General features: G+C 44.4%; 1 protein-coding gene and 9 non-coding genes across 10 annotated transcripts in view; 1 reads left to right on the plus strand and 9 right to left on the minus strand.

The window, feature by feature from the left end:
- Positions 1 to 1,036: 1,036 nt before the first annotated feature.
- The window catches only part of LOC130387475 (collectin-12-like), a 42,084-nt gene continuing 18,120 nt past the window's right edge, over positions 1,037 to 25,000 (plus strand). Inside the window, exons 1-3 of the mRNA XM_056596575.1 lie at positions 1,037 to 1,438; positions 5,115 to 5,165; positions 16,240 to 16,362. Coding sequence (XP_056452550.1) covers positions 1,432 to 1,438; positions 5,115 to 5,165; positions 16,240 to 16,362 — 181 coding nt within the window. The 5' untranslated portion in view covers positions 1,037 to 1,431. The remainder of the gene's footprint in view (positions 1,439 to 5,114; positions 5,166 to 16,239; positions 16,363 to 25,000) is intronic.
- On the minus strand, positions 16,620 to 16,702 carry trnal-uaa (transfer RNA leucine (anticodon UAA)). The gene has a single exon. It is a non-coding gene; the product is annotated as a tRNA-Leu (tRNA).
- Positions 17,333 to 17,415, minus strand: trnal-uaa (transfer RNA leucine (anticodon UAA)). The gene has a single exon. It is a non-coding gene; the product is annotated as a tRNA-Leu (tRNA).
- trnal-uaa (transfer RNA leucine (anticodon UAA)) lies at positions 18,488 to 18,570 on the minus strand. The gene has a single exon. It is a non-coding gene; the product is annotated as a tRNA-Leu (tRNA).
- Positions 20,016 to 20,098, minus strand: trnal-uaa (transfer RNA leucine (anticodon UAA)). Its single transcript has one exon. It is a non-coding gene; the product is annotated as a tRNA-Leu (tRNA).
- On the minus strand, positions 21,021 to 21,103 carry trnal-uaa (transfer RNA leucine (anticodon UAA)). Its single transcript has one exon. It is a non-coding gene; the product is annotated as a tRNA-Leu (tRNA).
- Positions 21,345 to 21,427, minus strand: trnal-uaa (transfer RNA leucine (anticodon UAA)). The gene has a single exon. It is a non-coding gene; the product is annotated as a tRNA-Leu (tRNA).
- trnal-uaa (transfer RNA leucine (anticodon UAA)) lies at positions 23,207 to 23,289 on the minus strand. Its single transcript has one exon. It is a non-coding gene; the product is annotated as a tRNA-Leu (tRNA).
- trnal-uaa (transfer RNA leucine (anticodon UAA)) lies at positions 23,742 to 23,824 on the minus strand. Its single transcript has one exon. It is a non-coding gene; the product is annotated as a tRNA-Leu (tRNA).
- On the minus strand, positions 24,734 to 24,816 carry trnal-uaa (transfer RNA leucine (anticodon UAA)). Its single transcript has one exon. It is a non-coding gene; the product is annotated as a tRNA-Leu (tRNA).

Genomic DNA, 25,000 nt, shown 5'->3' on the forward strand with positions numbered 1-25,000 from the left:
TGTGTGTGTGTGTGTGTGTGTGTGTGTGCGTGCGTGCGTGCGTGCGTGCGTGTGTGTGTTTGGCTGAAGACAGTCAGTGTCACTGCTGTTGCTGCTGCTGCCTCTGTTGTTCTACCCACCTCAACACACCTGGTTCTGATAAGACAATGGCCGACCCATAGCAGTCATCCCAGGGGGGTGATGAGAGCCTGGGGCCGATCGCGTAGAGATGGGCCCATAAGTCAACCTTTTTAACAGGGGAGTGGATACTATACATGCGTAAGATGCTGGCAACAGCCATGTAACTACCTTTACAGGGCCTGCAGAATGTACAGAACCATGGAGCCTCAATCTCAACCCCTCTGAGGACCAGAACCTCTGCCTTCCATCCCATGGTTATTATGTACCCCTGGCTGCTGTTTTATATTACGGACCTCCGCATGATTAATGTGTTGTTATTGTCAGTCAGCCAATAGTTGTGATGTCTTTGTTTTTTGTGTGCTTTAGTGCAATGCCTCGCTCCACGGTGGGTCAAGGGAAATGTATACAAGGGAAGAACCATTTTCTGAATAAAGCCGACTAATTGCCACAGGATGGATGTCGATTGAAACCTGTCATATAACAACAAGGCTATTTTAGGAAACAGTATAACCAATTGGTGGTTGTTAAGGCCGATGTTTGGATTTGCAACATCTGACAATGTTTCTGTTGGAATTCTTTCATTGTAGATTGAAAACTGACAATGAATGATCAGGCATATCAATCTTCTCAATATGTATTTGTATTGAATTATGTTAGTTGCGTTAAACATTGAAAACCATGTACGTTTCATAATTGTGACTCTTTGGCGAGGGAGATTTGATTTCCCTGAAGTTGAGGGACAGCTGTCAATAATGACCTTATATCTGATTATTGTACACCCATTTAAATGAAGCCACACACACACACACACACACACACACACACACACACCGATGTACAGAGCACGTGTTCTCGGCCAGCCATACGGGCACGAGACTCCCCCCCCCCCTTCTATTGGTGAGGACGGGGTCTATGGAATGGGCTCTGGTTACAACTGCTGGTACCACTGTTGCAGACAAACCCTGACATCAGCACTTTGCAAGACATTTTGCTTGGAGAAAAGGGGCACACCTTTTATTTGCAATCTCAAATTTCCTAACCAATCATTTTAACTTTGAACATTATTCTAAGTCCTCCCCCGGCTTCAAAAGTGCAACCTTGTGGCTACCTGTTGCGGCAGAAACTTCTGCAACACAAAAGCTGCGGAGGTAGTGCTGAAACCTTTGCAAGCTATCGGAAACCTCCATCCCTGCGGATAAAAGGGTTATCAACAGAACCAGAGGCGTTAAAACTATGTGCTAAACGAAAAGCACATTGCAGTGCAGTGGATGTAACTCCAGACATCAAGTCCTCGACCTTCTGTGAAGCACAATGAAAGGTAGGTCATTCAAAAACGTTTTGTACCCGACCTATCATGTGTTGAGTTCAAACGGCAAACTAGTGAGGAATAACTTATGATTGGTGTGTATTCTTCGTTTTATTTTCTTGAGTTCTGCACTTATGTGCTACTATGGAGCATTCTCCGGCCGAACACGAGGAATGTGTAGGCTACAACTTCCCTGCCACATCTGGACCCCATCAGGCGCTCCTGCAGGGGACTGGCTCTGGGGTTTGTTTTGCATCTGGCCGCGGCAGCACTTCAAACCCCGACTAAACGTGTATCTTTTGAATTAAACGACGGGATTGTTTAAAATATAGCACAGACAACGAAAAAATGTTTTTAAAATCTATAAATAAAACTGTTGTAAAATCACAAGTAGTGCTATTGGAGAGACAAATTCAACGGTCCATGATTGGAACTTTTTGTTACAGGGCTGTAACTGAGGTTATTTGAATCTAATGTCAGGGAAAATAGTGTCAGAAAGTGCAATTCCTAACCATGGAAAATAACTGAATAAGTCTGTTTTAAAAGGGAAATATTCTGCAAATAAAGATATTGCCTATTTCTGTGAATTTTAGGCCTATCTAATTCAATAATACATCAAAAATAATAAACACTTTTGTGGTTCTGGGAAGGCTTCTAAACTAGCGTTTGACAATAATAACCCTTTTTCCTACTGCTCAGAATTCGTGATGGCGAGAGAAATATGCACAGCTTCCTCCTCACATCCAGCAGTTTAAATATATGTGCTGTTGTTTCCTGATGTACAGCACAGGCTGGAACCACTCATGTCAGGGGTTGTTGTTTGTGTTGTTTGTGTGTGTTTTCATCTTCTAGGGCCCTTGTAACTGCCTTCCACAGTCTTCTTTGTCCTCTGATTCACCTCACGCTAAAACCGACTGTGATCCGTTGGGTTATTGTTTATTTTGAAACCTCAAAAACCTCTATCTATGACTCTGAGTCAGGACAATAAGCCCACCACATGTTGATCTGAGCAACGAAGGAAAGTTTGTTGCAGCTGCACGAATGCACGCCAAACAGACTCTATTTTGTAAGCCGTGTGAATGTTTCTCAGGTAAACAGATGATCTTGAACAAACTCTCAACAGCTGTACAGAGATCGCCCATCTACTATTTTGTAACCAAACGACTCCTGACTTTTCATTGATTGGAACAGAGTTAGGTATTATGAAAGGAGACGGGGCTGTTTTTAGACACGGAACTGCATTCTTCGCGTGTCTCAAAGCCAGATGTTACTGGTCACAAATAGTCTGTAGTCTGAGGGTCTGCGTCGAGGGGGGGAAAACAAAGTGTCCTCACTGCCAATGTGGATCACATGTTTGTTTGCTCTTGGGTGTGTGTCATTGGGGGCTTGGGTCTTTTGGAGATGGAGGGTTTTAAAGTAATTGCTTCCTGTGGGTCTGTTTACTGCCAGCGGCGTGGTCATACCAGAACAAATGAGCTTCCAGTGCAGAGTTTATTAAGTCCTGAATAGATCAGCTTTCTGGGGAAATATTGATCGACTTACTATGATTTGAAGATTGCATTGGAAGGATTTCTCTCTAAAAGTTGCAAATGAATACTTCACTACTCGGCATTAGAGAGAAATATGTTTTTTCTCCCTAATATCTCTTATTAGTGTATTGTTATAGAGCAGCTATTCATTTAAGTTATTTTTGTTTTCCAACAAAACAATCAATCGAAATGGAGGAGGATTGGCAGACTTGACATCATCATTCATTCAGTACTCCCCTTGATTGTAGGATAGGAGGGCCACCCAGCCATTTTTGTTGTTGTCAAGTTCGACTCGATAGATAATCTTACTGTTTGTGCAAGAAAAGTATTCGTGTTCCTCCAACCATAGAAGTGGGTCAAGTGCTCCATGACTTTATGTACTTAAAGGAAGGATATTAGAAAATGTCTGGTTCTGAGGAGGAACAGCGTGGGGTATTAAGGCAAAGCCAAGCAGACTGGAAATGTAAGCACAGGTCACCCGCTTAGAATACCAACCACATTTGATAAACATCATCAAAACCCAGGACCTCACTGTGTGTAGTTACTATAATTAAAAGGTTGTGTTGGGCCTGTCATGGGAAACTTCAAGATGTTTTCCAAAACGGAAAATAGACAAGAATAGACAAACAATGATTTTCTCCTATAGTCATGGACAGTGGAAACAACAAATGCGTAAATGTAAATCTATGCATATAAGATGTGTCAGATAACGGTCCATGGAGCGAGAAGAATAAGGACATGACTGGAAGAACAACAAAGACAAGGAGAATAAATAGGGGAAACTTTAAGTATCCAAAATATGTAACGGAAATGGATAGCCCTCTATCACAAATCCGTACCTCTCTCTCGCCTCTGGCTGCTAAACCCACGTGACTGAAACCGATATCACGCACGCACGCCCGGATGTCCCGCCTTCTCTTCTGTCAATACACACACCTCGAAGCATTCCGCTCCAGGTGCTCTGTTGTTGGATGAGAGGGTTCTGGGAACGAGGTTCCTGCCGAGGTTACACAGCGTGTACGGCATCTTCTTGGATCATTCCCAGTGGGATGTGTTTGCTATAGGTGCCTGTAGCCATCTTCACCACTGCTGGTCCTGCCCAGCACCTAGTGCCTCACGGTTCTGGTCTTCGATCAGGCCGCAAGATGTCCTCAGAACCCATTGTGGGATTCAACTCAAACTCTGTTCCCATCCATTTATTTGTGTCTCCCAGGCCTTCGTTAAGATACTGTTTGCGATGGCAAACAGTGGTCGCGCAACTACGATGGCACAACTCAACACGGTGACCTAGATTTCCACCCCCAAATAGCTGGACCTGTTCTGAGAGTGCTCAGTGTATCATTGATGTTGCGACGTCGTGTAATACAATGTTTATGCGGAATTGAGTCAACAGCCTTGAGTCAAAGGCTAATAGCATCCTTGAGAAATAGGAAATAATTTGGCTTCAATACATTTCACTGTGATACATTGTCAACAAAGGCAACAAGAGGGGCCAATGAGATAACCAGCTGCCTGAGCCAAAAACTCTTTACTACCAACTGCCTTGGCAATTACATGTGTGACAAAGTCATCTAGTACCCTCCTTTAGGTTTTTGTCTCCCTTTGGGTGTGTATATGCGTAGGGCACATATCCAAATTTTTCCTGTAATGAGGTGGTTTTTCTCTCTCATCACTCTACATCTCTTGGTCTGTCTCACACTTTTTTCTCCGGGGGCATATGGCGTTTCTTTATTTGTACTGGCCAGGACTGACGACGACAATGTTCCCGGGCGTACATTCCCACGAGTACGCTGGCCACATGAAAGGACTGGTGGGAAAGGGAACCCCAGAGAGAGAGACGTTCAAAGGAACAGGAGATGGGGCGAAAGGGACAGCCAGAGAGGGACATAGACCTTGGATTTGGTGTTCTGGGGTTTTATGGTTGCACACAAGATGGTGTTGACTGCAATGACCTATATCGACCTTCTTACCGTCGAGTTGATAAGATGACATTCCCAAGCGATTTATGGTCAGGACTGCACTCTTTGTAAATGATTGCTGTTATTGTTATTATTCAGCAATTTTAAGGTGGTCTATTGAATTCACTTATTTGAAATCGCCACACTCATCGTTTTTCTTGACGTTTCTGAACTGTCTTTGTGTTTTTTCCCTTCCTGTAGACGACTTTGCTGATGACGAGGAGGTCCATTCCTTTGGCTACAAGAGGTTTGGTGAGTACTGGGCTGCATGTTTAGGGGGTCCGACAAAGTGGCTTTCTCTGCTGATAAGCACATTCCAAAAGTACTCTTCTAATAGTGCATGATTATTCTACATTTTTGACGGACCTTTCCCTCGGACTCTCATGCACTGATAAACACCTTACAAGTCGTCCTCGCTTCCACGAAAACCGCTCTTTAGGACTATTTATATTGGACGCTGCTTCCCATGTTATTCCGCGGTAATAAAACGCCGGTGGAGCGGAGGCAGAGAGAGGAACGCCGCAGCTTCCTGGGTGTTCCTGACCAGTGGAGCAACATCCAGCACATATCAACCTCCGCTTATTATTGTACGCTGACCATTAGCATTCAACCTCCTAAAACCAAACGTCAGAACAGAGCTTTCAGCAAAGGTCGTTTTCTTTAAAATTCCCCAACGAGTAGTTGAATATTCTCCATTTTTTTCTCTTTGTTATGCTTGGGTTAAGAAAAGCATACCAACCCACATGCATAGCTTCCTTGTAGTCGTGCTTTAGTGTCCACTTTCTAAACATACATATATATAATGTGTCCCAAAAGGGCGGCTTATGTTACAACAGAGAGGGGGGCGGTGGGGGGGGGGGGGGGGGGAACTTGGCTCTCACGGTGTTGTTCGCTGAGGTTTCCAGAAGTGTTGAGTTCTCATCCCATGATTGTGCACAGCAGTCATATCAGTAAGTGCTACAGCTTGGCTGCTTCATGTTGAGCGTGGCCAGGATCACTTTACTACACATGTGTTAAACCCTTTACAGGCGGGGCCAACACCTCTGTGACCTGCTCTGGGGTAAGTGGTAACGATGGGCAGCCTCACATCTCGAACTGGGAGCTGTTCAGTGGAGCCACATTCCTCCTCTGTCGCCAACTGGGTGGCTTTGCCAGGGCGTTTGGGGTTAGAACAGAACAGAGTGGAGAAGGTGGGGGAGGAGGTAGGCGGAAACTGGCCTGAGGATTTTCTCATAGTGGTGGTGGGCATGCACTGTGACTGTGTCTTTACTGCTGACACCAGGCTCCTCAACAAGTCAGAAATGCTTTAAATGTCAGATGGTATTGAGGACCAATCAGATCCATTTCATTTGGTGAAAGGTATGGACTTAACAAGGTTTCTTCTTGTAGAGAATAGAGCACCTTTAAACGGTTCTAGAGGTACAAAACAAGGTTTCTCCATGTAGAGAATAGAGCCCCTTCAAGGGTTCTATGCGTACAAAACACGTTTTTTTCTTTGAGAAAATACCGGACCTTTAAATGGTTCTTGATGTGCAAATCAAGGTTGTCTCTTTGAGGTAAAAAAAAGACATGGTTCTAGATGTACAAATGGTTCTAGATGCACAAAACAAGGTTTCTTCTTTGAGAGAATGCAGCACCTTTCAATGGTTGTAGAGGTACAAAATTAGATTCATTTAGGTCAGTTGTTCTTCGAAGTTTCTCCTCTGTTGCTCGAAGTAGCAGCAGTAGCATTGGGCCCCTATCATCTGAGCCATCGTCTGAGGCCACGGTTCCATCCCGTCGGCGAAGTTGGGATATGCGCCATTGCCTAGCGTCAACAGAGTGGTGAATGGCCTGCTAACTTCCCCCCGTAGAGTTGGAAGAGAAGGCACAGATAGATGAGGCTGGAGACTGTACGGTTCAAAGATCTGGAGGTCATAGGACATCTATTATACCGCAGAGAAAACAGCCAGACATGGAAGGATGCAGTCCCGCTTCTCTGTGGCTGATGAAGAACATTTACCTAGGCAAAGACGTGCTGCTCTTTGGACCTACGCCATAGAAACAAAGATAGATGAACAGAGTGAGAGACAGTGATAAAGAACCTAAGGCAACTTGTATTGTATTGTGAGACTCAGGGTTAGGTGCAGCAATTGTGATTGTACTTTAGGGGAAGGCCGGGCTGGGTGGGTCTTGGGTTCCTTGTGGGAATCAATGCTGCTTCAGCAGAACCAAAGGAGACGGTATTTTGGGATGTGTGGTGGGCACACTTCTAAAAAGTTGAGAAATAGCCCCTAAAAATACAATCTCAAATGAGTCTGTGTATGTGTGTGTGTTCTGGGTGGATGGGCGGGTGTGTGGGGAATGGGGGAGAGGGGAGAAGTAAATGTACTCTGCATGCAAGGTAAGACGGTCATCATGTCCAGCATGTGCTGTTTCAACCCATTTCTAAAATGACCAGTCACTCAAGGGCCCTTAACCAGTTACATAAGCTATCTGCGCCATGACGCCAGAGTTGTATAATACATCTCTCTCCAGTGAGCTGGTCTCCGACTGAGCCTTATAGTAAGTGGTGGGGCCGGGTTGGGGGTGGGAGTAGGAGGGGGGGGCCGTCGTACGTCGATCATAGATGTTTAGAAATGTGAGGGGTACATCTCTGAGTGTATTCATTCCATTACTTCATTGGCCTGAGAGCTTTTACCCTTGGCTTGCATATCATCCCCTCCCTCTTCTTCTTGTTCACGTGTTCCCCGGATGCGTTGGGAAAACGTTTAGCGACAGCGTTACTTTCAGCCAAGGTGCTTCAACATTCTTGGGCCGGTTATTGTGGGCAAAGCAGCAAGTGGTTTTAATTTATGTTTGCGGGGGTTGTGGAGGTTGGTAGCAGTTTTATGAAACAATAATGGAACAACACTTAACTTCTTTACTTTGTTGAGAAAAAACATTTTATCAACTCTATCGCTGGAGGAGGCATGTGAGCGATGTGGTCGGTGAGGTGATTACTGGTTTATTCCAGACTTGACCACGGACAGGAAGACAGGCCTGGATGAGAACACAAATCACGAGACCCATTGGTGGTGTTGGGGGGGCTAACATGAGGCCCACTGCGAGGGTTCTTGCTGAATGAGGTTAGGGGGATGGCCCTGACTAGGGGTCATGAAAGGTCAGGCACAGGTCATCATAATGAACCCCTGCTCTTTTTAAGGGATAATCTTTATTTAACCCTTTGACATAATGTCGGCAATAGCGGTCAAAGTGCAAACGCGGTGAGAGACAGGTTAAGCTGAGATATGTTTAAGAGGTTTTCTTGGTGCCTAGCAGTGTTTTGACTTGTTCAACGTTATTAATATATAAGTGTTCAAAACAGATGTTGTTGTTTTTCTTGCTAATGCGCTTTTCAAGTTGCATCAGACAACATTATCTTTATGTAAAAAATAAAAAGCGGTTGTGTCCCTGTTCCCTGTGTGAAGCTGCAGCTGGATGCGGCTCTGAAAGACAGACCGCCTTGCGGCTTGAATCAGCCCCCCTGTCAATCAGGAGTTTGTTATGACTGTGTGAGTTTCGCCATCTCCCAGCCGACACCAAACCGACATCGTGTGGCGTCTTAAGAGACCTGTTGGCCCGTGACCATAATGGCCGCCTACGTTCATCCGCAAGGACAGCAAGAGACCGACTGCACCGCTAGTAGACAATGCACAGTGTAGACACTGTGTGACTGTGAATTTTCCATTTTCAAAATTCCTATTATAGGACAAACTTGATGAGGCCATGCTGCTTGTGCTTCAGCTTTGAAGCTCAAGTCTTTTGGGTCGGGGGACGTCCAAAGTCAACGTCTGTGTTTTCTCTCCTTGGAAAGGAGACAGAAGTAGGCAAAAGAGAGCGATGTCGATTTGACTTTGTTGCATGCTTCCTCCCCTTCATTTCAGCTCCGGCTAGATGCATCTTTGGCTGTGATTATACTGGCTCCCAACCGGAGTTTGATCTGATATTATCTTTGCTTATGTCCCCCTATTAACATTTGAGGGGATATAGTGAAAAGGGCTGCATAAGACAAAGTCTAGCAAAAGTTGTTGGCCACAATGATCTTTTTTTCCATTGACTTTGCACTTCAAGTGACCGTAAAGTGCATGTCTGGCCATTTGTTTGCGCATTCCCATCTGCTGGAAAGGGAGCTCTCTATCACTACTTGAACCAGTTCCATAGGATTTAGCAAAGAATGGTTTCAGTCAACATTTTTCTGTGGAGATAATTCTCGTTTTAATAAAGCAATAGAAGTTTGACTTTAGGCTAAAACTCTTCCAACGTCTATCGGCCTATCTTAAAGTCTCCATCCAAATGGGGATTTTTGAGCAGGTAGTTGTCATGGCATCCAGCTCCACACAGACTGGATTTCATTGGCTCTGCCCGGCTGAAAGCAGCTCGATAACGCGCAGGGACATATCGTCCAGTAAACCATGATTCTTGCGAGATCTCACATCAGCAGTTCCAGTAATTTGTGAAGGAGCATGGCGGTGGGGATGTTGTTGCTTCAGGGAAGATCTTGACTGCCACCCAGAAGGCCAGACCACACTAAAACCAAGCAGAACAGATGGTGCTTGGAGCAAAGGAAGACATATGTAAAGAGACTACGTACCTCTGCAGGGACGTCAACACTTGTGCTGCAGTTCTTGGTCTTCGCTGTGGTTCGGGGTCTCCATGCTCGTTTGATTAAGATATTAGAAAGCGACGCGGTACCACAGCTCTTTGTGTGTTGACGTGGTTCATGCTGTTGTGGTGGAAGTTGGGTCGAGGGTTGAGTACTACGTCTACTTGTTTGTTTTATTTCAGGAGGAATGGCAAGAAAACGTCTGTGTGCGACGAAGATGACGAAGGTGTGTAAGGCCGTGGTGAACTTTCACTAAGTCCTTCCTCAGATCTTCCAGCTCTGTACGTATCAGCAGAACAAGCCCCTCGGCTTTCCGTACCCCACTTCTGGCTGGAGTTTTGCAGGGGTTTTGTGTTTTACTTGAAATGACCTCATTGTAACATACCTTGGGTGTAACGCGAGTAGGAGGGTTCACGGGGTCATGCCGGTACGTTAGGAAGCCCTATAAAACTTGTTGAAGGCATTGAGTGCATGTGAGCCTTTCGAGGGGGAGATAAGTTCCCTGGGGTCTAAAGTGGGGTAAGAGGTTGGCAGTGCCAAACCAAAGTGAGATAACGAGTACTTTATGTTGTGAACAATTCAACTTGTTTATGGTGTTGAAGGGATTCTGAGGTTAAGAGGGTCAGGCAGCTTTGGCTGAATTTCATCACTGATGCATTCTCAGACTGAAGGACTTAAAAGCTTAGTTAAAGCAAAAACAACATTCATACAGCTTTTAGTTTAACTGTATTGTCATTACAGAGCATTACACTTGATCATGGCGATCATCGTGTTTTGATTATGCAGCTTACTCAAGTGTAATTTATTTTACAACATATTGGCTGTACGTGTGTGCGTGTGCATGAGAGACGGAGAGAGTCATGTGACTTGTTTATCAAAGGGAAAATACCTCCTTAATAATGCACATGCTGGTGCTACTTGAGTTGCACATTTTACAGCCAAGTCGGGCCTGGGAAAAACAAATCTCAATCAAAAAACAGAAAGAAAATGAAGTGCCAGTAAAGACCCCATTCTGCCTGCCAAATCGCTGTGGAGCCGCTGTCGTTGTTTTACTACCTTCATCTACAATCATGCTTTTCTATCTTTTTATATTTGCTCGCTTTGGCTTGTTTCTTCTATAACCTGAGGCAGCAGGAGTTCATCAAAGCTATTCAACGCGGAAACCTCACAAACCCTCAGCAGGTTTTTTTTGCGAGACCCACTCAAAGTGAGTCTGCATGTCAGCCCCAGAACGGAACCTGCTGACTGGGACAAAATAAAGGCTGTTTTGATAGCGCAACCAATACCTTCCCCATTACAGTGGCTTTTGCTTTGTTTACACGGCACACTTTGCGTGCTTTCCCTCTTCATCGCAGGATTATTGAGCTGTTTGTCACATCCTTTCCCCCAACCTAAGCGAACACACATGCAGGGACCGGGAACGGCGCCAACCATCCCGACACGCGTTGGATCGGAGGCATTTCTATAATAGACGTCCATTTTTTACTTTCTGCCTATTTTCAACCCTCTGTGTTGATCCCTTCTCAGATCACTTCACCTCCGGTTGAAACAGTCAATAGAAAGTGTGCCACAAGGCTTCAACAACCACTAGAACATAATGTCCAATCCATTGTCATAGATCCGTTTTTTCATTTGTGTCGTCAAGGTGTAAAAGCACAATCCGAACCACGTTGTTGTTGAATTCGCAAAGGTCTTTTGATTCACAATTCGTATCCTCTCGTGAACTAGTCTTAAGACCTTGTGTCTCCGTTTTCACTTATAAAGTTGGCAGCAGGCGGAACAAGCAGGTGTACGCCATTGTGAAAACAAACACATTTGGAATGCAGATGTGTGCAACGTTGGAACAGCACTAGCCGGAAAGGCTGATGAGGCTGACTCATCCCCAATCAAAGAAAGGCACACTTCATGGCACGCGTAGCCATCGCTGATTGTCTAAAAATATGAATGAATATTTGTGAAATCCCAGCATGTCCCAGTTCACTTCACTTGGGAATGTCATTTGAAAACAAATCAAAAGTTATAACTGTTTCTGAAAAGAGAAAGGCCTTGGCCCTCGAGGGAACTTTATCCCAATTGTTCATTGTATAGCAGCAAAAGACAACTGGTTTGCTGTAAGATATGTACATGTAGTTATTGAACATTGTTGCCATCACATATCAACAAACATACATGAGCAAACATCATATCCACAAAACGTGTATTGAATACAATTTAATATACAGTTAAATATACAAAAAACAAGTGTTGAAAACAGAGGTTTTTCATGATGCAAATGCAACATGTGTACGACAATTGCAATGTTGCATAAAACATGCACGATCCGTTGCTATTTCTAGAGATGCATAGCCCTTGTAGAAGATGTAAACTCTTCCTTCCGTCTAACTAACGTTGTTGAATACAAAGAGATGACAGAAAGCTGGAGAGATCTGCCCTTGAAGAGTCGGGCAATACTTCCCAAGTATGGTGCCTATATAGCAGTCCTCATATTTGCGTTGTATGTTATTTTTCCCTTACCTCAGCATGAATGCATCCACTTATTTGACCACAACTCCCTTTTTTACGGACACTATGGAGAGGAAGCGTCCCACAAAGACGCCCATGGTATTATACTGCTGCTAATGGCCATTCTCGACATCGCCATCTTATTTGCCTTTTGAACACCATGGCACGAACGGCCATGTGCATCCAGCGTTCTTCTCATGCGTCCTTTCATTCGGGCTCCAGCCTAACAAGAAACAGATGCAGCCAGAGGGCCCAGGGCCAATTTGAAGTGTCATAAACCTGTTTCAGAGAGATGGAGAGCAAAAAAAGAGAAGAGCAGTGGAGATAGAGGCTCTGGTATGCCGGGCTTGCTCAGCAAACGGAGGAGGTAATTTGTCTCAGGCGTGAGTACACCCCACCTACCCCCCTGTTGAAGAGTGTTTACTAGTTAACATTCCGGTTGAAACTGTTTATTCCAGGGTACTTATTAGGAGGACTTCATGATGACCTCAGGGGAAACTGTTTCTTTCTTTCCCTTTGCTGTCCTTCTTTTCTTTTTTTAGCCGAGCAGTATGGCCTTCTCAGTGGGGCGGCCTCGATCTTGTTGTCAACCTGTGCGCTCGAGTTGTGTCATAAAACGAATGGAGTGGAGGGGTTGAGATTTTTTTTTGGGATTTTTTTCATCCAAAATGAAAGCACAATCTTATTATATAGGTTGTATAGAGCTCCTCATACAACCAACCCCTCTAATTAGCTGTGGTAAATATTTGATTGATTACTTTCGATTCGGTTGTTACTTTTCAATATTTGTTATAAAACTGTTTCTATATATATATAGTTTTATTTCATGCTGGGTCTCTCCTCATGCATATTATTCTGAAAACGTGTGTTGCTTCACCGGTGTGCGGGTGTAATTCTTTTGGTGTGTGGAACTAAATATATTTCCACCAGAACGCTAGACCAGGAAATAAAGAGCCAAAGGTGCCAGAGTCTAGGGTAGTGTTTGCTCAAACCATTGAGTCATCTTTGGTAAGAATAAAACTCAAGAATAAAAAAAGGGACATCGAACAACGCTCCTTTCTTAGCGTTGCATCCCGTGCGTTTTCACACAAGGCCGAGCTTGATGTCAGGGTTACTCCTGTGGTATCCTTGTTACTTTTACTGTATATACTGTAGCATTAACAGTCCATGCAATGGTTTTCCTCACTCGCACACAGAAGTCCCCGGTGTGCACAGACTCTCTTTGTGTTGCTTTGGAAATTTCCACTGCCACCCGACTCGCTGTGAGACTAAGCATGGCCGCAAGTCCCGCTGCAGGTACACGGAGCGAGGGAGGGAAACGGAGAGAAAACCGGGAGGAGGAATTTATGCTTTGACTCACTCACCAAGCCAAACTGAAATACAGCTGTGACATGCACCAAAGTGAGCTCTCTCGAATCCTATGTAGACTTTGGAAGTGTGGCCTTAACATATGAGTGCTTATTCAGTATCAGTGTTGAACTTTCTTTTTCTACTCTGGAAATAATTCACACCATTATTTGGTCTAGGTCTGGCTGTCATTACTTTAAGCACAAAGCCTGTACAAACTGTTAACTGTGAAAAGAAATCCAAAGAACAGCCGCCCAACATACCTGCAAACCTCTAATAAGGTTTGAGTTTGCACTAATCCGTGAGTATCCCAGCCCCTTGATTGGGACCCCCCTGGTCTTGTTTTACAGGCTCAGGGCCAGGACTAGCTCAGCCCCCCCCGCCCACCAACACCACCCCCCCCCTGCGTCGTATCACCCCCCAGTCCCTCATCATCACCGCAGAGCTCAGTCGAGCAGCGGTGTGTTTTGGGTTTGTTTAATGGTACACCATATACGTGTCGGAAGTGTATGCTCACACTGGGGTGCTCTTTACGCACACGCGGGGACAAGCATTCCCCCCTCGTCTTAATTTACTCAACGCATGACGACGCAAAGACAGCGAGCGATGAGGTGGAGAGTGCTGGGGGATCTTCAACATGTATGGCATGTTGAAAATGATGCCATTCTGTAGCCCCGGCTGACTACTTGTGGATGTCGGAGGTTGTTGCTCAAGTTAGAATAAAATGGTGTGTTCAAGTTTTAGCAGATGTGCAGGTGCTTAATCATCTTTAGTTATGCGCTACCTTTCACACGGCGCAAAGGAACGGTTGAAATACGTTCCTCGGGTGATCGCTGCCTCTGCTTTTCTGTGCATGGGTTCAAGTCGTCCGAAGATGTGTTGTGCTGAGAAGGTTGAAAGGTCCAAGCAGTGAGTTGGTCGTTGTGTTTCTTCGAAGCTCCAGCCCCCCCCCCCCCCCCCCCCCATCTGTTAACTAACACTAATGCTTTCCTCAGTCCAAAGTGTTCTCCCACTTACGCTGTTGACTTTAAATTGCCTTGAAGTGCTCGGAGCTCGCCTTGTTTACACGCTGGTCCTCCTCAGGACGGCCTGCCAGGCGGGGCCATGGGGGTCCCTCACCGTCTTATACCCCCACCTGGGCTCACACTCAGGCCGGAGCCTTCAGCACACACTTCCATGTCTAGCAGGAGGGCCTCGTCTGGGCCCCGCTGTGCTGCTCAGGCCACAGTGTTTTCACAGATGTGTGGGTCCAAGGCCAAGAGGGCAATCCTCTCCCACAATGGTCCAGCCCACCCCTTGACATGGAGGGATGGAGCCAAGACGCCTGTGGCTGGCAGATGCAGCCCCGGCAGGGCAACAACACTACCTTGAGGCCGGATAGCTGAACAAAATCAGCTTGCTACAGCCAGCCAACCAGGGGCCAGATTTGAGTTTCCAGAAATTTGAAGGTTGCGATATATTTTCCTTAGAGCCTTTCATTTTCTTAAGAATTTCTTGGAACTATTTTCTTAAGAAGAAGTATTATTCCATTCTTACAATCTTTTTTTAAGTGTTCGAAGGAAAAAAACTGATGTGATGAATATGTCAGTTCCCAAGACCCTTTTGTGAATCCGAGCCAATTCCTATTGTTTGCTACAGCCTTTTAAAGATAAGTCAGTTGAGTCCTAGACTGTATTCTGTCTGCTAGTGTAATGCAGCAGGGCTGTTTCTCTCAGGAAATTATCAAGCACATCAACATCCTGTTTGCTTCTGAAAATAAACTCTTAACAAACCTCAACCAAGAGTGAAACATTGTTATAATATTCACAGATATATACAGAAAAAAATGTGGCTAAAGGTTATATATTCAGTACGCATGTATAGTGGATCAGACATATCTGTATTAAGTAGCAGTGTATAGAGATGTTTATCTACGTTGGACAAACAGCAAATACATTTCTGGCTGTCTGTTTGCAGCTTTTGCAGATTTTGCAAACGTTCTTTTTAATTGTAATTGTTTACAGAGACTTACAGAGAAGTACTCTCTGTGTGCACACATATGGAAGAAAGGTTTCTCTTAATCATTTCATCAGCCGTACCCATGGCTGTGTTCTTTTTTTCCACAGCCTTTGACACCCAAATCTGAGGAAAGTCTAGAGAATGATTACTGTGTTGCCAACATTTCAAGACCATTTCTGATCATTTGGATAAGTGTTTTTCAACCCTTAAAAGCAGACTGCAAAATTGCAATCATCAGCTTCCTGTGTGGTCTATGAAGAATGCTTTCAGAGTTTTATAATTCAGGGATTTGTACGCTTATTATGTCCTCCCCAATGGGGTAGCCAAAGGGCACTAGGTCAGCTTTCACCAAGTTCCAACAAACCCCCTGACTTTATCTTTTAGCAACCACAATGTTTAGTTATACATCATACTGCGTTTAGTAATGCATCAACTGAGGTTAATGTTAAATAACAACATGAGAATGACTGTGAATGTTGCAATTTTGGTACTCCTTTTCCTCGTTGTTGTTTCGGTTTCTTTGTTTCTCTTGCTGCCGTATGGCCAAAATATGTGCTGTACCAAAATGTAGCTGGATCAAAACATCTTAGGTTTCATACAAAGTCTCATCTTAGGTTTCCTACAAAGTCTCCTGTTTCCCCTTTTTCACAAGAGTAAATGTTTTCGATTGACACTCAACCACAGCCGTCTCTTTTTCAATCATGGTCAGAGTTCAGCCACAAAGTATGTGAATTCCCCATACATCCTGCTTGTCCCCTTTACATCTCAGTGTCGTCATCCTGTGGAATAAATGCTTTCGCCTGCCTGCCTTTGTGTTTCTTATTCCTGACCCAAAGCTATCTTCTTGTCTTGCAGGAATCCAAGAGGGTACAGAGTGCACCAAGTGTAAGAATCACTGGGCGTTGAGAGCAGCTATAGCCCTGCTCTACGTGCTGTGTGCCCTGCTCACCATAGCGGTGGCCGTGCTCGGATACAAAGGTAAGTCCTCGTTTGTGAATAGCCCCTCCGTGAACAAAGTTCATCTTTCTTAAATCAGTCATTTCTTTTCATTAACTAAACATGTCTTATTGTAAGTGATTGGTATTGTGAGAATATTGTTAGGAAATCAACCAGTGTTAAGTGGTCAATTGGATTGGTCTTGATTATATGCGTATCCATTTTGAGCAGTGATGCATTTATGGCACATCGTATTATCCGGAAACTCAACTAATAAATATAATTGTATAGACAACAACTACCAGGAGTGGGGTTTGAACCCACGAGGTCCGATGTCCATTTGATCTTAAGTCCAACGCCTTAACCACTCGGCCATCCTGGTAGTGACATATTGTCACAGCCATCAAGGGACACATTTAGATTTTTCACATCATGGTAGGCACCATCTAGTGACTTGAATTGTATTTGAGAAGCCACAGGTAGACAGAGCAAGGTACGGAGGAGTGTTGGAGAGCTTGGGTAGGTTGAAGACCTAGCCAGGTTGCTGCATTGGGGATGAGCTGCAGACTTGCTTGGTTTTCTGGGTGAGGAACAGTTGTATCCTCCTGTTTTGTGAAGCATCACTCGCAGGAGTGGGTAGTCACAGAGATGTTGGCAGTGAAGGGTCATCCAGGCTCACTCCCAGGTTTCTAGCCGCCCCAGCTGCAGACACCACATTGTTCTCAATATTGATGGAGAGTTTGTCAATGGTTGATTTGCACTGCCACCTAGGTTACAAACATTGAAAAATACAGAGTTGTGTGTCGACATAGTTGTGGGAATGAATGCCAGAACCTAGTGACTTGGTGTACAGTGACAAGGGATGGACCCCCGAACAGAAGCCATAGGGAACCAGCAGTAAGAATACATGGTTAATACAACTTGATCGCATATGTCATTTACAAACTCAGTATTACAGCAATTTGAACCAACATATATATAGTTTAAACACAAATATATGAAGTTATAAGTTTACCAGGAGTGGGGTTCGAACCCACGAGGACAAATGTCCATTGGATCTTAAGTCCAACGCCTTAACCACTCGGCCATCCTGGTGGTACAAACGGATCTCATCAAGGGACATATAATGAATATTCACATTATGGTAGGCTACTTAGTTTGTGTCATAGATGTGTTAGGAAATGCGAGGGAGAGGGTTGTTCTGATGGACCTATGTAAATTAAGAAACTGTCCAGTCTGGCACGAAGATATGGAGGTGAAAGTCTACCAGGGGTTGGGTTTGAACGCACAAGGACACTTGACCATTGGATCTTAAGTCCAACGCCTTAACCACTTGGCCTTCCTGGTTGTATTTCATTTAAATTTTCTTCATAATAAAAGTTGAAGCATAACTTTGAGACATCCTCAGGTATTATCATGATTTTCAACTCTACTACTTAAATTGGGTTGATGCTGGATTAATAGCCTACTGATCAGCTCCATGCTGATACTTGATCTTATTATCAATGAGTTCGATTTTTCATGATAACAAGTAGGATGTCACAGAATGCATTTGTATGTTACTGTACTATATACAGCTATTGGAGTTGCAACACAACATGGTTGAATTGCTGGCAAAGTTGATTTGCATTTGTTTGGGTAGGGTAATGTATACCAGGAGTTGTGTTTAACCCACAATGATGCATTCATGGTAAATAATTCACTGAGATCTTTGATCGGAATAGTTAAATAATACCAGGAGTGGGGTTCGAACCCACATAAGGTTATACATCCATTGGATTCTAATTCCAACTCCCTAGCCACACAACCATCCTGGTTGTAATTCATCCTAATTTACCACATTAAAATTTGAAGCATAATGACGCTGGATTATTACCCTACTGATAAACTCCTTGCTGATATCTCATCATTCATAATTTGCCCTCCTGATTATGGACTTCTGATATTAATGAGTTCGATTTTTCATGATGATAAATAGACAGCATGCATCTGTAAGTTATTGTTCTATATAATGCTGTTGGAGTTGCAACACCACCCAATTTAATTGTTTCCAAAGTTGATTTGTTTGTTTTTTATTTGCATTTGTTTTAGGGTTTTAACCCAAGGAGACGCATGCTTCACTGAGTTACTCTTCCCGGAGCAACATTTTAATTGGAATATGAAATACTACCAGGAGTGGGGTTCGAACCCACGTGGACTGTCGTCCATTGGATCTTAAGTCCAACGCCTTAACCACTCGGCCATCCTGGTGGTTTGTTAGACCAATTGTCTCAATATTGAAAGAAGAAATAGTTGAAGCATAATAAGTCTAGAAGTGAGATTATAAGAGCCTGAACCAAGACCTGCATGGCCTTCTGGGTGAGGTCCTCCTGATTTTGTGGAGCATCATTGTGCAGGAATGGGTAGTGACAGAGGTTTTGGCAGTGAAGGACAGCTGGTCATCCAGGGTCACTCCCAGGTTCCTCGCCGTCCAAGCCGCAGACACCACAGTGACCACAGTGTTCTCAATATTAATGGAGAGCTCATCAATGGTTGATTTACCCCTTGGTCTTCAACCTTGAAAAACACAGAGTTGGGTGTCATCTTCATAGCTGTGGTAGGAAAATCTCTGTGAATGATCGTCAGAACCTTTGGAATTTTAGTGAGACTATATGGTTCAGATGCAGTTTACTTCAAGGTTACCTTATAAATGCAGTCAGACTTGTATTGTGGATGTCAACCTACATAATATCGTTCAGTACGAGTTGCAACACAAACATAATTGACTACCAGGAGTGTGGTTCAAACCCACGAAGACAGCTGTCCATCAGAACTTACAACCAACGCCTTAACCACTCACCCTCCCTGGTTTTGACACAGTAGTACAGCCATCAAGGGACACGTTTGGTATTATTCATATCATCGTTGGCAAGTTGACGGGACTTGAATCTGATTTCAGCAGCCACCAGTAGACAGTGCAGCTGCATTCCAGATGAGCTGCAGAGGTCGAACGGCACAAACATGCAGACAAGACATAAGGGAATCACTGTCATCTAGACGTGAGATTATAAGAGCCTCTGCCTTCCATCCAGACTGGTGATGGGCGAGAAGGTTGTTCTGTTGGACCTATGTCAATTTAGAAATTGTCCAGTCTGACATCTTAACACAAAGATAAATGGTACTGGTATACCAGGAGTGGGGTTCGAACCCACGAGGACTACAGTCCATTGGAGTCCAACGCCTTAACCACTCGGCCATCCTGGTCGTTTGTTTGATATGTTGTCTCAATATTGAAAGAAGAACGTTGCCTTCTGGGTGAGGAACTGTTGTATCCTCCTGAATTTGTGGAGCATCATTGTGCAGGAGTGGGTAGTCACAGAGGTTTTGGCAGTGGAGGACAGCTGGTCATCCAGGGTCGACCCCAGGTTCCTCGCCGTCCGAGCCGCAGAAATGGTGGCTGTGAAGAACAGCTGGTCATCTAAGCTCACTCCCAGGTTCCAAGCAGTATTAACCGCAGACACCAAAGATTTCTGAATATTGATTGAGTGTTGTTTTCCACCTTAGTTTCAAAGCTTGAAATATAGTTGTGTGTCATCTGTATGTTGGAGATGCCAGAACCTAATGACTTGTTGTACAGGGATAAGGATATCGACCCAAGAACTGGTATAAGCAGGATGTAACTACATATTGTTCAACCAGTGTCAATAGTTCAAGTCTACCAGGAGTGGGGTTCGAACCCACGAGGACTATCGTCCATTGGATCTTAAGTCCAACGCCTTAACCACTCGGCCATCCTGGTATGGAATAAGCTGAAGGCCATCAAGGTACACAATTAGCCTTTTTTACATCATGGTAGGCACATTTATTTGTGTATCATCTGCATAGCTGTGTCAGGAAAAGGGTGTATGAATGATTGTCTCTGTTGAGTGATCTGCCTTCCATCCAGACTGGTGATGGGCGAAAAGGTTGTTCGGTTGGACCTATGTCAATTTAGAAATTGTCCAGTCTGACATCTTAACACAAAGATAATATGTAAATTTATTCCAGGAGTGGGTTCGAGCCCACAAGGACTAACGTCCATTGGAACTTAAGCACAACACCTTAAGTACAACACCTTAACCACTCGTCCATCCAGGTGTTTTAATTGACCAATTGTCTCAATATTGAAAGAAGAAATAGTTGAAGAATAATAAGTGATGTAAGTCTGGAAGTGAGATTATAAGAGCCTGGACCAAGACCTGCATGGCCTTCTGGGTGAGGAACGGTTTTATCCTCCTGATTTTGTCGAGCATCATTGTGCAGGAGTGGGTAGTCACAGAGGTTTTGGCAGTGGAGGACAGCTGGTCATCCAGGGTCGACCCCAGGTTCATCGCCGTCCAAGCTGCAGAAATGTTGGCTTTGAAGAACAGCTGGTCATCTAAGCTCACTCCCAGGTTCTCCGTACTAGCCGCAGAAATGTTGGCGATGAAGGTCAGCTGGTCATCCAAGTTGACTCCCCTGTTCCAAGCCGTATTAGCCGCGGACACCAAAGATTTCTCAATATTGATTGAATGTTGTTTACCACCTTAGTTTCAAAGCTTGAAATATAGTTGTGTGTCATCTGCATGTTGGAGATGCCAGAACCTAATGACTTGTTCTACAGAGATAAGGAAATCGACCCAAGAACTGGTATAATCAGGATGTAACTACATATTGTTCAACCAGAGTCAATGGTTCAAGTCTACCAGGAGTGGGGTTCGAACCCACGAGGACTAACGTCCATTGGATCTTAAGTCCAACGCCTTAACCACTCGGCCATCCTGGTATGGAATAAGCTGAAGGCCATCAAGGTACACAATTAGCCTTTTTTACATCATGGTAGGCACATTTATTTGTGTATCATCTGCATAGTTGTGTCAGGAAAAGGTGCATGAATGATTGTCTCTGTTGAGTGATCTGCCTTCCATCCAGACTGGTGATGGGCGAGAAGGTTGTTCTGTTGGACCTATGTCAATTTAGAAATTGTCCAGTCTGACATCTTAACACAAAGATAAAAGTTAATTGTATACCAGGAGTGGGGTTCAAACCCACGAGGACTAGCGTCCATTGGATCTTAAGTCCAACGCCTTAACTACTCGGCCATCCTGGTCCTGTGTAAGTTGTCTCAATATTGTAAGAAGAACATGGCCTCCTGGGTGAGAAACGGTTGCATCCTCCTGATTTTGTTGAGCATCATTGTGCACAGGTGGGTAGTCACAGAGGTTTTGGGAGTGGAGGACAGCTGGTCATCCAGGGTCGACCCCAGGTTCCTGGCCATCCGAGCCGCAGAAATGTTGGCTGTGAAGAACAGCTGGTCATCTAAGCTCACTCCCAGGTTCCAAGCAGTATTAACCGCAGACACCAAAGATTTCTCAATATTGATTGAGTGTTGTTTTCCAGCTTAGTTTCAAAGCTTGAAATATAGTTGTGTGTCATCTGTATGTTGGAGATGCCAGAACCTAATGACTTGTTGTACAGGGATAAGGATATCGACCAAGAACTGCGTTTAGCAGGATGTAACTACATATTGTTCAACCAGTGTCAATGGTTCAAGTCTATCAGGGAGTGGGGTTCGAACCCACGAGGACTATCGTCCATTGGATCTTAAGTCCTTCGCCTTAACCACTCGGCCATCCTGGTATGGAATGAACTAAAGGCCATCAAGGTACACAATTAGCCTTTTCTACATCATGGTAGGCACATTTATTTGTGTATCATCTGCATAGCTGTGTCAGGAAAAGGGTGTATGAATGATTGTCTCTGTTGAGTGATCTGCCTTCCATCCTGACTGGTGATGGGCGAAAAGGTTGTTCGGTTGGACCTATGTCAATTTAGAAATTGTCCAGTCTGACATCTTAACACAAAGATAATAGGTAAATGTATTCCAGGAGTGGGTTCGAGCCCACGAGGACTAACGTCCATTGGAACTTAAGCACAACACCTTAAGTACAACACCTTAACCACTCGGCCATCCAGGTGTTTTAATTGACAAATTGTCTCATTATTTAAAGAAGAAATAGTTGAAGAATAATAAGTGATGTAAGTCTGGAAGTGAGATTATAAGAGCCTGGACCAAGACCTGCATGGCCTTCTGGGTGAGGAACGGTTTTATCCTCCTGATTTTGTCGAGCATCATTGTGCAGGAGTGGGTAGTCACAGAGGTTTTGGCAGTGGAGGACAGCTGGTCATCCAGGGTCGACCCCAGGTTCATCGCCGTCCGAGCTGCAGAAATGTTGGCTGTGAAGAACAGCTGGTCATCTAAGCTCACTCCCAGGTTCTCCGTACTAGCCGCAGAAATGTTGGCGATGAAGGTCAGCTGGTCATCCAAGTTGACTCCCCTGTTCCAAGCCGTATTAGCCGCGGACACAAAAGATTTCTCAATATTGATTGAGTGTTGTTTACCACCTTAGGTACAAAGCTTGAAATATAGTTGTGTGTCATCTGCATGTTGGAGATGCCAGAACCTAATGACTTGTTGTACAGAGATAAGGATATCGACCCAAGAACTGGTATAAGCAGGATGTAACTACATATTGTTCAACCAGAGTCAATGGTTAAAGTCTACCAGGAGTGCGGTTCGAACTACGATGACTATCGTCCATTAGATCTTAAGTCCAACGCCTTAACCACTCTGGTATGAAAACTGGTATGAAATAAGATGATGGCCATCAAGGTTCACATTCAGCCTTTTTTACATCATGGTAGGAAAATTAATTTGTGTATCATCTGCATAGTTGTGTCAGGAAAAGGTGCATGAATGATTGTCTCTGTTGAGTGATCTGCCTTCCATCCAGACTGGTGATGGGCGAGAAGGTTGTTCTGTTGGACCTATGTCAATTTAGAAATTGTCCAGTCTGACATCTTAACACAAAGATAAACGGAAATTGTATACCAGGAGTGGGGTTCGAACCCACGAGGACTATCGTCCATTGGATCTTAAGTCCAACGCCTTAACCACTCGTCCATCCTGGTCCTTTGGTTAACCTGTTGTCTCAATATTCTAAGAAGAACATGGCCTTCGGGGTGAGGAACGGTTGTATCCTCCTGATGTTGTGGAGCATCATTGTGCAGGAGTGGGTAGTCACAGAGGTTTTGGCAGTGGAGGACGGCTGGTCATCCAGGGTCGACCCCAGGTTCCTCGCCGTCCGAGCCGCAGAAATGTTGGCTGTGAAGAAAAGCTGGTCATCTAAGCTCACTCCCCGGTTCCAAGCCGCATTAGCCGCAGACAACAAAGATTTCTCAATATTGATTGAGTGTTGATTTCCTCCTTAGTTTCAAAGCTTGAAATATAGTTGTGTGTCATCTGCATGTTGGAGATGCCAGAACCTAATGACTTGTTCTACAGAGATAAGGATATCGACCCAAGAACTGGTATAAGCAGGATGTAACAACATATTGTTCAACAAGAGTCAATGGTTAAAGTCTACCAGGAGTGGGGTTAGAACCCACGAGGACTATCGTCCATTGGATCTTAAGTCTAACGCCTTAACCACTCGGCCATCCTGGTAAGGAATTAACTGATGGCCATCAAGGTACACATTTAGCCTTTTTTACATTATGGTAGGAAAATTCATTTGTGTATCATCTGCATAGCTGTGTCAGGAAAAGGGTGTATGAATGAATGTCTCTGTTGAGTGATCTGCCTTCCATCCAGACTGGTGATGGGCGAAAAGGTTGTTCGGTTGGACCTATGTCAATTTAGAAATTGTCCAGTCTGACATCTTAACACAAAGATAAAAGGTAAATGTAAACCAGGAGCAGGGTTCGAGCCTACAAGGACTACCGTCCAATGGATCTCAAGCCCAACACCTTAACCACTCGGCCATCCTACTGTTTTAATTGACAAATTGTCTCAATATTTAAAGAAGAAATAGTTGAAGAATAATAAGTGATGTAAGTCTGGAAGTGAGATTATAAGAGCCTGGACCAAGACCTGCATGGCCTTCTGGGTGAGGAACGGTTTTATCCTCCTGATTTTGTCGAGCATCATTGTGCAGGAGTGGGTAGTCACAGAGGTTTTGGCAGTGGAGGACAGCTGGTCATCCAGGGTCGACCCCAGGTTCATCGCCGTCCGAGCTGCAGAAATGTTGGGTTTGAAGAACAGCTGGTCATCTAAGCTCACTCCCAGGTTCTCCGTACTAGCCGCAGAAATGTTGGCGATGAAGGTCAGCTGGTCATCCAAGTTGACTCCCCTGTTCCAAGCCGTATTAGCCGCGGACACAAAAGATTTCTCAATATTGATTGAATGTTGTTTACCACCTTAGTTTCAAAGCTTGAAATATAGTTGTGTGTCATCTGCATGTTGGAGATGCCAGAACCTATTGACTTGCTGTACAGAGATAAGGATATCGCCCCAAGAACTGGTATAATCAGGATGTAAATACATATTGTTCAACCAGAGTCAATTGTTAAAGTCTACCAGGAGTGGGGTTCGAACCCACGAGGACTATCGTCCATTGGATCTTAAGTCCAACGCCTTAACCACTCGGCCATCCTGGTATGATTTAAGCTAATGGCCATCAAGGTACACACTTAGCCTTTTTTACATCATGGTAGGCAAATGTATTTGTGTATCATCTGCATAGTTGTGTCAGGAAATGGTGCATGAATGATTGTCTCTGTTGAGTGATCTGCCTTCCATCCAGACTGGTGATGGGCGAGAAGGTTGTTCTGTTGGACCTAT

This window comes from Gadus chalcogrammus, chromosome 8 (genome assembly GCF_026213295.1).
Source record: "Gadus chalcogrammus isolate NIFS_2021 chromosome 8, NIFS_Gcha_1.0, whole genome shotgun sequence".
In the NCBI taxonomy this organism is placed as follows: Eukaryota; Metazoa; Chordata; class Actinopteri; order Gadiformes; family Gadidae; genus Gadus; species Gadus chalcogrammus.